This window comes from Ooceraea biroi, chromosome 3 (genome assembly GCF_003672135.1).
Source record: "Ooceraea biroi isolate clonal line C1 chromosome 3, Obir_v5.4, whole genome shotgun sequence".
Classification (NCBI taxonomy): domain Eukaryota; kingdom Metazoa; phylum Arthropoda; class Insecta; order Hymenoptera; family Formicidae; genus Ooceraea; species Ooceraea biroi.
In genome coordinates, this window is record NC_039508.1 from 2,695,540 (window position 1) to 2,707,947 (window position 12,408).

The 12,408-nt window shown below is 37.9% G+C and overlaps 4 protein-coding genes and 2 long non-coding RNA genes across 7 annotated transcripts; 3 read left to right on the forward strand and 3 right to left on the reverse strand.

Moving 5' to 3' along the window:
• The first annotated feature begins 441 nt into the window (after positions 1 to 441).
• LOC109611101 lies at positions 442 to 2,204 on the forward strand. 2 transcript variants are annotated; one of them, XR_002193432.2, is made up of 3 exons: positions 442 to 533; positions 1,381 to 1,612; positions 1,939 to 2,204. It is a non-coding gene; the product is annotated as an uncharacterized LOC109611101 (long non-coding RNA). The 2 variants fall into 2 exon arrangements; XR_002193431.2 differs by lacking the exon at positions 442 to 533 and having other exon boundaries at positions 572 to 1,612.
• A 102-nt stretch (positions 2,205 to 2,306) lies between these two features.
• LOC105281433 (astacin) lies at positions 2,307 to 4,993 on the reverse strand. Its single transcript, XM_026968251.1, has 6 exons — positions 4,798 to 4,993; positions 4,544 to 4,644; positions 3,407 to 3,503; positions 3,171 to 3,300; positions 2,851 to 3,047; positions 2,307 to 2,691 (listed from the first exon to the last, which is right to left on the reverse strand). Exons 1-6 carry the CDS (start codon positions 4,898 to 4,900, stop codon positions 2,420 to 2,422), a joined length of 900 nt encoding a protein of 299 aa, XP_026824052.1. The 5' UTR covers positions 4,901 to 4,993; the 3' UTR covers positions 2,307 to 2,419.
• Positions 3,583 to 4,382, forward strand: LOC105281356. The gene is made up of 2 exons (XR_894293.3): positions 3,583 to 4,155; positions 4,247 to 4,382. It is a non-coding gene; the product is annotated as an uncharacterized LOC105281356 (long non-coding RNA).
• A 176-nt stretch (positions 4,994 to 5,169) lies between the features above and the next one.
• On the forward strand, positions 5,170 to 6,791 carry LOC105281359 (mitochondrial thiamine pyrophosphate carrier). Its single transcript, XM_011342507.3, has 4 exons — positions 5,170 to 5,504; positions 5,580 to 5,732; positions 5,821 to 6,023; positions 6,145 to 6,791. Exons 1-4 carry the CDS (start codon positions 5,385 to 5,387, stop codon positions 6,596 to 6,598), a joined length of 930 nt encoding a protein of 309 aa, XP_011340809.1. The 5' UTR covers positions 5,170 to 5,384; the 3' UTR covers positions 6,599 to 6,791.
• On the reverse strand, positions 6,645 to 8,547 carry LOC105281358 (glyoxylate reductase/hydroxypyruvate reductase). The gene is made up of 6 exons (XM_026968250.1): positions 8,525 to 8,547; positions 8,315 to 8,344; positions 8,077 to 8,232; positions 7,663 to 7,983; positions 7,106 to 7,566; positions 6,645 to 7,027 (listed from the first exon to the last, which is right to left on the reverse strand). Exons 1-6 carry the CDS (start codon positions 8,530 to 8,532, stop codon positions 6,897 to 6,899), a joined length of 1,107 nt encoding a protein of 368 aa, XP_026824051.1. The 5' UTR covers positions 8,533 to 8,547; the 3' UTR covers positions 6,645 to 6,896.
• An 86-nt stretch (positions 8,548 to 8,633) lies between these two features.
• Positions 8,634 to 11,470, reverse strand: LOC105281360 (bifunctional methylenetetrahydrofolate dehydrogenase/cyclohydrolase, mitochondrial). The gene is made up of 4 exons (XM_011342510.3): positions 10,971 to 11,470; positions 10,694 to 10,878; positions 10,239 to 10,607; positions 8,634 to 9,846 (listed from the first exon to the last, which is right to left on the reverse strand). The coding sequence occupies exons 1-4, from the start codon at positions 11,228 to 11,230 to the stop codon at positions 9,452 to 9,454; spliced, it is 1,209 nt and encodes a 402-aa protein (XP_011340812.1). The 5' UTR covers positions 11,231 to 11,470; the 3' UTR covers positions 8,634 to 9,451.
• Between the last annotated feature and the right edge of the window lie 938 nt (positions 11,471 to 12,408).

Consider the following 12,408-nt stretch of genomic DNA (forward strand, 5'->3'; position numbering starts at 1 on the left):
AATTGCAGTTTCGAAAATTCTCTTTATTGCTTGTGCAGAATAAAAAATCCTTTTCCACAAATGAAGTATAGATAGAAAGAAAGCCCGCTCTACAGGACTTTATATTCAAAATGGAAAAAAGTTAAAAACTTGCATTTGTCTTTTCTAACTTTTTTCCATTTTGAATATAAAGTCCTGTAGAGCGGACTTTCTTTCTATCTATACTTCATTTGTGGAAAAGGATTTTTTATTCTGCACAAGCAATAAAGAGAATTTTCGAAACTGCAATTACCATTTCTATAGTGAAAAAATAGTTCACTAGCAACTCCAGCATCCCTTAAGATAATAAATATAGAAATAAACTATGAAAACCGGCCATTCAGTTGTCGTTGTCTGTACTTTTCACAAACCGGAAGATCCCCACTTCCGAAAACAGAGTGGCGCTGAAAACTGTTCGCTAGGGACACTTTCACATTCTAGATACACTTCTTCTCAAGGAAAGGAAGCAGTTCGAGTGCTTCGCGTCTTTCTTTCCATCGTCAGCCACGATACAGGTAGGTTGTTTTTTCTTACGCTCTCTCACGAGTCGATAATATAACTTTATGATTACTATTAGCGATTGCCGTTTTTCTATCAGAGCATTCTCATAAATAATCGATATTTTTTATCGGATAAACCAAAGTATTTAAATATACATTTTTTCTGCCATAATCGTGAAAAATTTCCACACCACGTGTGACTTTGATAACGGACGGGATGCATATTCAACACTGCATTCTGTACGAGTTTTATCAAGAAAAGAATGCAACAGAAACGTACAAATTAATTTCTTGGCAACAATATTGTATCCTACGATGTATTATATGTGCTTTCTAGCTAAATAGTAATGCTTTAAAGAGTGATTTTGGTTCGAGTGACCGTATGCTCCGAAATGTCTCGGAAATAGAGAAACAATAAGATTCAGGCATTGCATGACGAAAATCCAGCTCAATAAGATCTACGAGAATCATAAAACGAATAAATTTAATAAATATCGATTCAATGAAATTCAATTTTGTACAAAATTTTTAAAGAAGTTGAAATGGCCTCTTATTTTGGCATGCCTCCATCTTGTACCTCGATGGAGCATGAATGCTTGTAGGAGGTAGAGTAAAGAGGAACTTGCCTTCGGAATCCACACGATACTGTCTGGAGCCGTTCTCTAAGTTCCAAACAATTTTTATAGCTTCATTTCACACAGGCTTATGCAGGAAAAAATTTTAAACAATTTTAGTTTTATCATTAGTTGGACGGACCATGTATAAGTCGTTTTTAGAATAACTCAATTTCATGAATATTTTATTTCACATGTTTTATATCGGACCAATTTACAAATTTTATCAACTACTGCAAAAATTACAGATTACACAATGATAAGACAATCTTCAAAGGCTACTGCTCCGGCAGTTTGTACCGCAAAAATAAACGGAAATGCTGAATATTCTGCTGGATAAACATTTATCTGGAACTGCGAGGTTATGAAGCCTCTTAAAAGAGATAACTACAGAATCCATCCTGATATGTGACTTGCGATCTGATTGAAGTGGAGCACACAGGCAGCAGAAGCAGATCACATTGAACTGGAATAATGCAGGTAAAGAGAAAAAATCAATTCCACGATTTTACAAATTTATCAAATGTTCATAGATTTTGAGATAGATTTTGTAACTTTTATCTATATTAATTACTTCAATAATTTAATAAGAAAATAATGATGTGATATATATGATATGATGAAAGTAGTATATGATGCACTGTGATTACATGTCTACGTATACCTCTAAGAAGAACTGATCATATATAACAGTAACACACATACATATAAATATATATAACACATATAAATGTGTTGCATTCACGACCTTGTACAATTTTAAAATCAAATTTTAATATTCCCATATTTCTTTATATAAATTTCAGTTGCTGTCACAGATCAACGCGAGATAATGCGAGATCAATCAAGATAACGGGAGTGACTACCATTTTCAAGACAAATGCAGATGTGCACATATGCGACATAACGATTGCTGTGGAGTGCGCGTAGTCTTTGCATCTGTTAAACGACGTACTAATCATCGCTTTGGAATCACGTGGCATAAATTTCATGAGTAATAAAGTAAGCTGCGAGTAACAATAATCACTAAAGACCTAAGTAGCGTTTCAATCTTCTGAATCATTAAACAAAATTTTTCGCAGTATATTATATATATTACTGTTTTATTGATAATATTGTTATGTAATATTACATGTTAATGTATACAACTTTGATTTTTATAAATTATATAAATTCTGGAAAACGCAATTGCACGTTCGATTTTATGTTTCTCCGTTTCCGCAACTCCCATCTTTTGTGACTGTTCCGAAGTATCGCTATTGTCAGGATGATCTTCAGGTCGTACGTTTACAGACCAAATGTAATACAAATGTTACGATACTTTAGTGCTTCCTCGGTCGAGTTCAAACATCCGTAAAGATCGTTCAGCTTCAAACAATCGGTTTTGCTCATCGCTCTTCGCTGGCCGATCGTCACGCCGGGTGTTCTTGGAGTCAGCGTCGGTTTCATGGGATCTACACTGAAAAAGTAGCTACCGTAGTGCATTATGCTGTCGTATCCGTACTCGTAGCTGTACGTCGCGTTTTCCGGCGATTGCTTGTTGAAGTTGGATCGAAATCCTGTTAATACATAAAGACATCAAAGATGATAAAAGAAGCTAAAATATTTTTCGGATTTTTATAACTAACGAACTAGTATAATTCATGTAACACTTAATTTAATTGTAATCTTGTAATATAATTAAATATGTTTACAATGTAAGAGCGATGAGAATGTACCGGGCATAATGTTCTCGTAATGTATGTCTATGTACGTGTCTCTATCGGCCCGACTGTGCTCGTGAAAAATGCCAAGCGCGTGCATCAACTCGTGTATCGCTCTCCCCTCGTTTTCCAGGCAATTTGGCCCTTTCTCGTCCGGCGGTTCCAGCGATAGTATCTGAGCTCCGCCAAATTTCCCCACGAACGACCAGCATCTGAATTGGTCGCGTCGGACAAACGAAATTACATTCAGAATTGTCAGAATTTTATTTTATCTTTTCCTCTTGCAATAGGAGCACACCGAGATACCCCTGTCTTATTAATGCGAACGTGTTTACCCTTTCGGATACATTATCGGCCAAATGAGCAGAAAGTCCTTGGCTCTACCGTCCCAGGGGACGAACTTGATGCACGTCATGCGATTCATGTACGCGACAGCTTTGTATATTTTTGCAGCGTCTCTAGCAGCTGGAAACGTAAATATCTTTTTACATATCACTCTTTTATATTTTCATTTCTCTATTATTCAGTTAAAATAGGATCAATCATGTCTGCATACATGCTCTGTACTTACTATACAGAGTACTGACTATATAAGGGACGGTCTTGTTCTCCCACAGTTTATCCGGAAACACATCCCACCGTAAACCGACGCGCCAGTGATTGTAATACTATGGAAAAATAAACCAATAAACTGGAATGTAACGGGTAAAATAAAAAATAACAATAGAAAAAATAACATTTGCATACCTTTTGTTTCCCGTTTCAGTGACAATATTAAACGTGGTTTGAAACGCTTCGACATTAATGTTGTTTTTAAAATACCGAAAAAACTCGATTGCATTATTAAAAGAGGTAAAGACGTCTTAACTAATTTGCAAAAAACAAATGTAGTGTACAGAATAGATTGTAAGGAATGCAGTTGTTGTTATGTAGGGCAAACTAAGCGCCACTTAAAGACACGAGTTAATGAACATATTTGTGATATCAAGAAGGATTTTAGCTGCCAGTCGGTGGTTAGCAATCATAGACTGTGTCATAACCATAATTTTGATTGGTGTAATACTAAAGTTTTACATCAGGAAAGTAATCGCGGAAATGTGTTTTATCAAATGTAATGACAATTCTATTAATGTTCAAAAAGCACGGATAATCTTCCTTGTATATATGACTCTATTTTTAAATGTGTTTGATGACTGTTTTCGAGATTTGACTTTGTTTTGCTTGTTGACTGGCTTCTCTCTCTCATTTGTGTTTCATCTGCTGTGGTGTGTGACACGTCCTCTTGTTAATCCGAGTGTCTTTTAAAGTTGTTTTCTGCCAGTAAGTTTATTACACTTGGACACTGTATTTAATTGTATCCTTTATAAGTTTAATATTGATTTTTTATTTTTATTTTTTACTTTCCTTTTAGAAAGCGACTTTTATGTAAAACTAAAGTTTGGGGTTTTTTCACGCTTGAGAAGGACCGAAATAGTTGGGTCGAAACGTTGCGTGATTTGTCATCACTGTATAACCAGTTTGTGGTCGAATAAATAAATTTCTATATAAAATAAAAAAATATACGCAATGTCCCATATGCATGTAATAAATAAAAATAAACTTGTGTAACGGTTAAAAAGCATGTATTACCACCGGTCAATGCAATCACGATGTAAAATATAATTTGCGTTTGGTAAAATATGGCAGAGAGAGAGTAACGTGTACGTACCTCACTGGTTACGGCTATATCTCCTTCGAATAAACCGGGACGCACTTCCGGATCTTGTAGCGACTCTTGAAGGCGCAATGCATCCTGATTCGACGTTCTAACTGTAACTCGGCATTTTTTATCATAATCAAGATCGACTACGAACTTTCTGATGAATTTCAGGCAATTCTCGCGTTAATAATATTTAATAATTTTTATTTTAATAATAATTATTAATATTATTACATATATTTATATATTTTCTATAAGCTTACCTATATTAGGCACAACTGGTATCGTGTTAACGGGAGTTTTATTTATTGGCAATGTCGTCCCAATTGCTATGCAAAACCAATATATGTTCAGCAACAACTTCATCCTTGTAAAATCTGCTTAGTTTATATTGTACTTTTCCAGTAATGATAGATCTCTCTCGAGAATCACCGCTGCTCGCCGCTGCTCGTGCGACTTTTTTCAAAATACGCTGTTCTGATTCGAGACGGGCAGTTTTTTGAAATTGCGGCACAAGAGCGTAGTGTCATCTGTTAGAATTTGTTGGAACTTAATGGTTTAGTTCCCGCAATCGTCTTGACGGCCTTGACGCCTGCGGAATGGCAACCCGCGATTGACCCACGTGTTTTCTACTTTTACAATTAGTACAATATTCATGTTATGTTCACGATAATGAATACGAGGTGCATTCATTATCAAAATTTCCACAGGTGGAGACTGTTATGACCTGGATGTGTCTTTAGCAAGTTGATAGACACTTTCTGCTTCTAAGTTTCATGAGCAAGTAATTTATATTGTGTAAAATATTACGCAAACAAATATATTGTTTATCAGAACAATGAGATAAACTATGGGATACTCGCAAAAGACCAGCGAGCCGGCCTTGGATCACGCAATTGCGGGAGCTGCTGGTGGATTTATAACAAGATTCCTGTGTCAACCTTTAGACGTTATAAAAATTAGATTTCAAGTAAGTATTACATAATAAAAGTAAATCAAGTATATTCTCTGTAATTAAGCAGCAATTAAATAATGTCTGTTGCAGCTTCAAGTTGAACCTATTTCAAAGCATGATGTCAGCAAATATAAATCAGTACTACAAGCTTTTGTATTAATTCCAAGGGAAGAAGGTATCTCTGCTTTGTGGAAGGGCCATGTACCCGCACAATTACTTTCGATTGTCTATGGTATGGTGCAGGTACAGAGACGAAATCTATTTAACGCACCAACACAATTTATATTATTTAAATACTTTTAATTATATTATTAATTATTCATATTTGTAGTTTTACTCCTACAACGTATGCATGAAAATGATGCAAAGAGAACCAGGAATGAAGAGATGGAATCATTCAATGCACTTTATTGCTGGGGCTAGCGCTGGAAGTATAGCGACAATCGTTTCATTTCCCTTCGATACCATAAGGACTAGATTAGTAGCTCAGTCAAATAATCGTCAAATATACAATGGCGTGTTGCACTCCTGTAGGCAAGTAATAGAAATTTAATTGAATTTAATTCAATTGATCAAAGGAAAAGTTAAATAAAAAATATAATTTACAGCATTTTACTGCACTCTTATTTTCAAGCGTGTACTCTCTATTTTTCAGCATGATTCTGCGACAAGAATCGCCGAGGGTCTTCTTTTCCGGTCTGTTACCGACTCTACTACAGATTGCACCGCACACTGGTCTACAGTTCGCTTTCTACGCGTTCTTTACCGATTTCTATAGGAAACACACTTCTGGTACTGAAAAAACTAGTGTCTATAATTCCATACTGTCTGGTAGCGCGGCTGGATTAATAGCAAAAACGATAGTGTACCCGTTTGATCTTACGAGAAAGAGACTGCAGATACAGGGCTTCCAACGCGGACGTGTAGGGTTCGGCAAGTTTTTCCAGTGCAATGGATTACTCGATTGTTTGAGGGTGACTGTAAGAGAAGAGGGAGTGCGAGGTCTGTTCAAAGGTTTAGTGCCGAGTCAAGTAAAAGCCGCCGCGACTACGGCTCTGCATTTTACCGTCTACGAACAAGTTTTGTTGCTGTTGAAAATATTGCGGTAATATTTTAAAACAGATTCATCCTGTGCATGTACAAATCCAGGTTTTAGTAACAAATTGATTTGTTGATTTATCACATCTAGTACGTTATGTAAATTATACACAGTACTTTATGAGAAAACCTAATTTAAACTTATTCTTAAAATATATTTATAAATTATATAAGTGTAATAAAAGAATTTTATAAATTGTTGAGGATAGATTGCGCATATGTTTATCACTGGCTAATCACATCACGATAAGATTATCGAACATTCTTCGTGACTGTACATTCTACAGACAAAAAGAATTTTGTAGGTAGCTACGTTAAATTAATTTGTGCAGGCATCTTCTCCGGTGTTCCATCTAAGACGGCCATAATATTTCTCGCTGTGATTCTGGCCATTTCGTCCCTGGTCTCTTTGGTAGCACTTCCTATGTGAGGTAGGACCACTGAAGAGACGAGAAGAGATCGATATCATTATACACACATTATTTAATGAATATTCTAATAAATAATAATTAACTTACCACAATTATCTAGTTGTAAAAGTTGGCTGTCCAACGGTATCGGTTCTGGCGTCATTACGTCCAGACCAGCCGCCGCGATTGTACCATTCTTCAAAGCACTTATCAGCGCGTCTTGATCCACGACATCTCCGCGACTGCCGTTCACGAATATAGCCGTCCGCTTCATTCTCTCAAAGGCCCGAGCATTGAACATGTGCCTCGTTTCGGGCGTCAACGCCACAGTCGCGACAACGAAATCGCTGTTCTCCAGTAATTCGTGAAATTCAACCCTCTCGCCGTTCAACAATTCTGACGCTTCTGACTTGACCGTTCTGCTCGTGTACAATATCTTGGCAACGTTGAAGCTCTTGAGTATCTCCGCTACTCTGACCCCAATTCTACCTAGACCGACGATACCTACAGTTTTCTCTGACAGCCCTGTGCCGCACATCCATACGGGAGACCAGGATTTCCATTCGCCTCTGTAATATATACGCAAAATAATGATGCATTGAGTTTATGCCTCGCAGACATCACGGACGTTTCTTTTTTTTGTACGATTTTAACGTTCGGCCTACTTGTAAATCGCCCTGTTCGCTTGCAGTAAATTCCTCGATGTGGTTAATAAAAGACCTACTATCAGTTCCGCAGTAGCCTCGGTGAGAACCTCTGGAGTATAGCCGACTTTGACGCCTCGTTTCCTCAAGGCGTTCAAGTCCAGGTGATCGACACCGACTGACATGGATGCTACGACTTTTAATTGTGGACCCGCTGCTTCCAGGATCTCGTCGTCTATCTTATCCGTCAGTACGCAAAACAGAGCATCCGCTCCACGGATTCTGGATAATAATTCCGACCGTGGTATCGGCTCTTGTTTATCCCATAACGTAATCTGATATCTGGAAATAACAAAATATTTTTATAGAATCCATGTATAGAAAATATAATATAATAAAATATCTATTATTAATAAAAAAACGAGTCGTACTCACCGTTCACGTAACAAATGCAAACCCGCAACAGGTATGTCCGGCCTCGTAACCAAGACTTTGGGTCCGCTCATTTTCGCGGAACTCGATGTCAGCACTTTTGAATAATTATAAATCGTTGAACCAGCTTTGCTCGACAAAATAAGCTTATCGCTCCTCCTAAATAAACGGACGACATTCGTGAAGAACATTATCTTGTTTTTCCTCGTACAGTCGTTGCATGCCACTTTGCTAAACTAACCTCACTTGCAGAGTTCCCGAGATTTTTTTACTGAGAATTGGAAAAATGTGATTTAATACTCGTAAGCAATAATACTAAGCCGAGAAATGTTTAGTATGGAAAATAAAAATTATATATTACGAAGAGGTTTATCGTAATTGATAAGTTTATAGTTTCTGAGATTCGGAATGACGATTATGCAATCGAAACGAGATCCATGAAGATACGTACATGTGCATATCGCGTGCACGGCTCGACAGATGTATACTTTTTTGTGCGTGTATGGGTTTATGGGAAAAGTAATATTCCTGTATTACAATAATTAAATAAGATATAAGTATTTATTTTTATATAAGATATATTTATTTTTATTATTAACAATGTTAAGAAGAGGCACTTGTGACAAAAATCATCTTCCACGAATTTTAAGTTAACTAAAGTTTCGAATTTAAAAGTCAGTGTGATACATAAAATCTCGTAAACAATTGGTTTTTCTTAAAGATTGCTAATATAACTTCAATAGTACACAAAATCAGAAAAAAATCATAATTTTTGTGAAGCTATCAAGTTCTATCATTTATAACTTGATTGAACTGAAATTATTAATAACTCAATGAATATCGAAATTTATGCAAGCTAAATATTCTACATTAAAATTGCTGTGTAGCAACAAGTCAAACGTCAGGAGACGTTACAAGTGACAATTCATCTCATGTATCGTACAAAACAGAACACTAAAAATGAATAGCTTTAGAACGAATCAATATTTATCGCTAAAGCACGTCCTTCGCCGCTTGTTTTTGTTTCCTTTATCTTAATGGAAAGATAAGTAAAATCCTTTTCAAGCACAAAGCATAAGCAGTTCAAGCAGTTCTCATTTCAGATAGAGAAAAACCGTAATAAAGCGCATCTCTCTCTCCAGAGGAACACCTGATAATTTTGTCCTAATAATGTTGTCTCCGATACCTTCATATCAAATTGCTAATTATTCACATGGCCAGTTGTTACGCAATATTCTAAAATATGTTCTGAATGCTACATAAATTAATGAAAACGGCTTTGTACAACTTTCTCGGAATAATACTTTCTTCGCGTGCAAGTACACGAAAACATCTATCGTGCAGAAATTTTCCTATCGGATCGATCAGGCCGCTGGTATCAATAGACAAATGCTTTGCTATCTTCTTCTAACTGATCAGACTGCTTCACGTCTTCCTGGTTGCTCATGGCAGCGGTGACCGTGTTCTTCATCAGCATCGCGACCGTCATGGGGCCCACGCCGCCAGGTACCGGCGTGATGTGTCCGGCGACCTCCTTTACGTTGTCATAATCCACGTCACCCACCAGACGATACTTGCCGTCGGCCGTCTTTACTCTGGTGATTCCCACGTCGATCACGCAAGCGCCGGGTTTTATCATCTCCTTGGTGATGAGGCCGGGAACCCCGGCGGCTACGACGACCAGATCCGCCAATTTCGTGAACTTTTCCAGCTCCGTGTGAGGTGTGTGACGATGGCAGATCGTCGTCGTCATGTCGAGCGCGCCCGTTTCGCCTAAACGTAAAGCATAGATGATTAGCTTGAAGAGGAAGCTTGAATATTGAAGATGCAGTCGAAAAACAAAAGTTGTAAATGAAGTATATATAATTATTAATTATTTAATTATTATTAATTATTAAAGTTCGGTAAAATTCATGTTAGTCGATAGCAGTTACGCATTAAGATCTGGCAAAGTAGTGACAGAAATAGGCTATCAGAGAAGATAAGGCGTAACTTGTAGAAAAGGATAAAAGATTAAATTATGCAATAAAAATTATAGAAATTTAAAGAACGCAGATAGTGACGAGACTTAAAAGAGATATGGAATGCCGGAATATGTAAATCCGTTGACTAACTGCTGATAAGCGCGACGAAATTTCGTTACCGAATTGAGATAAGACCATCACCTTTGCCATCAGCGTGAAGCAATAGCGCGATAGGCAGTCCAACATGTTTCGATCTACCCACGACCACGGCGTTCTTGCCGAAAGTCTCGATCTTGCTCCTGAGGACCAATTCTTTGACAGCCAGGGCAGTGGCTGGCACGATACTGCTATTGTCCAGCGTCAGATTCCCGAGATTCTGCAGATGAAAACCATCGACGTCTTTTTTGGGGGTTATCGCCTGACACACTTCCCTCTCGTTCATCCCCTTTGGCAATGGTAACTGAACCAGAACACCGTCGACCGAAGGATCCTTGTTCAAAGTGTCGATTTCCTTGAGCAGCTCCGCTTGCGATATGCTTTCTCCCAGATGGATGGTATAACTCTCGATTCCTAATTGTTAACAAGCACAATGTCCAAGTTAGCGTGTTACTTTGAGGGTAGGAGCGCTTAAACCGAAGATAAGACACGAGGCTTACCTATCGCTTTCGCCGCTTGCATTTTCCTGCCGATGTAGGCCTTGCTAGACGGATGATTGCCTACTAGTATTGCCACCAACTTTGGCCTCTTCTTTCCAGCACTTATGCACGTATACACGACGGCCTTCAATTCATCCTGAATCTCCTCCGCTATTTTCTTCCCGTCTATTATCACTGCTTCTTGCCTGTAACAATGCAGTTCGAAATTAAACATTTATATACATAAAAACCTTCTAAAATAATCTAAAACAAAAAGAAACAGCAGTTGCACACTCACCGAGTCTTCGACAAGTGCAGCTTCCTCGCGAATCTCTGCGAGACGACGGAGAAGATGTTCCTCCAGGAGAACATGGCTTGCTGCTGCTCTTGCCGCTTCATCGGACTCGCTCGGTGTTCTGAAGCACGTGGTAGCGTGTGCCGTGGTCGAATGAGAGTTACGCACGCCGACGAGCGGTTCGAGCCATAGCAGGAGGCTTGTGCAATCCCCGACACGCACGTCCGCGATAATAGGACCGCGTTGTTTAGATAAACAGCCATCACGAAAGACGATCCGCAGGGGGTCGATACGCGCGATAACACGCGATAGGAATTCCGCGTTGCGAGACCTCAAGTGAAAGGCGAGCGATTAGACCGGTTCAACCGGTTCAACTTCCCTCCGATCGTAAAAATCGCGCGGAAAAGTGGCCGTTCGTCGCGCCGGGTCGACGATTCTGTCGAACTCATATTGACTGTCACAACGTCGCGATGGCACCGCTTGGAAAACCGCCAGGCGGGGCATGGAGGTTACCTGTGGAGAATCGGAGAAGCGCATCGTTTGGAGGAGATTTCGGTGATGATTCAGAGGTAGCGCCACGCACCTTAGCACGTATGCACCGGATGTTCTGCCGAAACTACGTATGATTGAGTATTTATGTAGGTATATGTGGGCAAATTGTTTATTCATGCATTTTTCATTGCATCGAGTGTTGTGTTCTGTCTTAGAATTAATTGGAAAATGTGTGCACGATCATCTGCAATGGAGTTTTTTAATGTACGTATTACAGCATTGCTTTCATCGGTATTCAAATTAGAAATATTCTTAATACTCGTAATAAATATTAATTTTTTATTAATATATAAATTACTATGTAAAGATATATTATAATTTGCGATTAACTCTTTATTCGAAACTCTTTGTTTCTATCAATTTGTGTTAATTTTATATTATTTTTAACATAATTTATAAATTCTTCAGATCATTATTGTTGTAATACTTCATACATAAATTTGATAACAATTACTATTGATCATGTATGACTATACAAATTAATATCGAACATCATGATTAAGAGATGCATTTTGCGGAGCGTTAAACCAAATAATGTATAAGACATTAAAACGATTTATATATAATATTATTGGCAATTTTCGGGTCTGGAAGAAGAAACGCGCCTCGACGAAGTAATATCGCGTTAGAACTATATTAAGAGCATGAAGTATGACTGAGAGCGTACTAACGTGCCGGACGTATTATATCCGATCCATCGTGTCGTAACCATTATAACGCGTATGGCTCGTATAGTAGATATTAAACACTAAACTTGTTATTTGATTATATCCTCGTACGCGATTATATCGCGAAATTTGATGGACACATTTCACATTGTGAGATTCGTCTGATCTAAAGAGGTAAAAGTGTCTTTTGTACATATATTATTAAAGATAAAATACGAATA

What these genes read in the sequence shown, in the direction of transcription:
- LOC105281433 (XM_026968251.1), bottom strand. Translation starts at nt 4,900, where the DNA reads ATGAAGTTGTTGCTGAACATATATTGGTTTTGCATAGCAATTGGGACG. An exon ending in TATAGTCAGTACTCTGTATA is followed by an intron (nt 3,301 to 3,406) that starts GTAAGTACAGAG and finishes TTACGTTTCCAG; the next exon opens with CTGCTAGAGACGCTGCAAAA. An exon ending in CCGATAATGTATCCGAAAGG is followed by an intron (nt 3,048 to 3,170) that starts GTAAACACGTTC and finishes CGACCAATTCAG; the next exon opens with ATGCTGGTCGTTCGTGGGGA.
- LOC105281359 (XM_011342507.3), top strand. Translation starts at nt 5,385, where the DNA reads ATGGGATACTCGCAAAAGACCAGCGAGCCGGCCTTGGATCACGCAATT. An exon ending in TTATAAAAATTAGATTTCAA is followed by an intron (nt 5,505 to 5,579) that starts GTAAGTATTACA and finishes TGTCTGTTGCAG; the next exon opens with CTTCAAGTTGAACCTATTTC. An exon ending in TTGTCTATGGTATGGTGCAG is followed by an intron (nt 5,733 to 5,820) that starts GTACAGAGACGA and finishes TCATATTTGTAG; the next exon opens with TTTTACTCCTACAACGTATG.
- LOC105281358 (XM_026968250.1), bottom strand. An exon ending in TCGGGAACTCTGCAAGTGAG is followed by an intron (nt 8,233 to 8,314) that starts GTTAGTTTAGCA and finishes CCGTTTATTTAG; the next exon opens with GAGGAGCGATAAGCTTATTT. An exon ending in GCGAACAGGGCGATTTACAA is followed by an intron (nt 7,567 to 7,662) that starts GTAGGCCGAACG and finishes TATATATTACAG; the next exon opens with AGGCGAATGGAAATCCTGGT.
- LOC105281360 (XM_011342510.3), bottom strand. Translation starts at nt 11,230, where the DNA reads ATGGCTGTTTATCTAAACAACGCGGTCCTATTATCGCGGACGTGCGTG. An exon ending in GCAAGCGGCGAAAGCGATAG is followed by an intron (nt 10,608 to 10,693) that starts GTAAGCCTCGTG and finishes GTTAACAATTAG; the next exon opens with GAATCGAGAGTTATACCATC. An exon ending in GCTTCACGCTGATGGCAAAG is followed by an intron (nt 9,847 to 10,238) that starts GTGATGGTCTTA and finishes CTTTACGTTTAG; the next exon opens with GCGAAACGGGCGCGCTCGAC.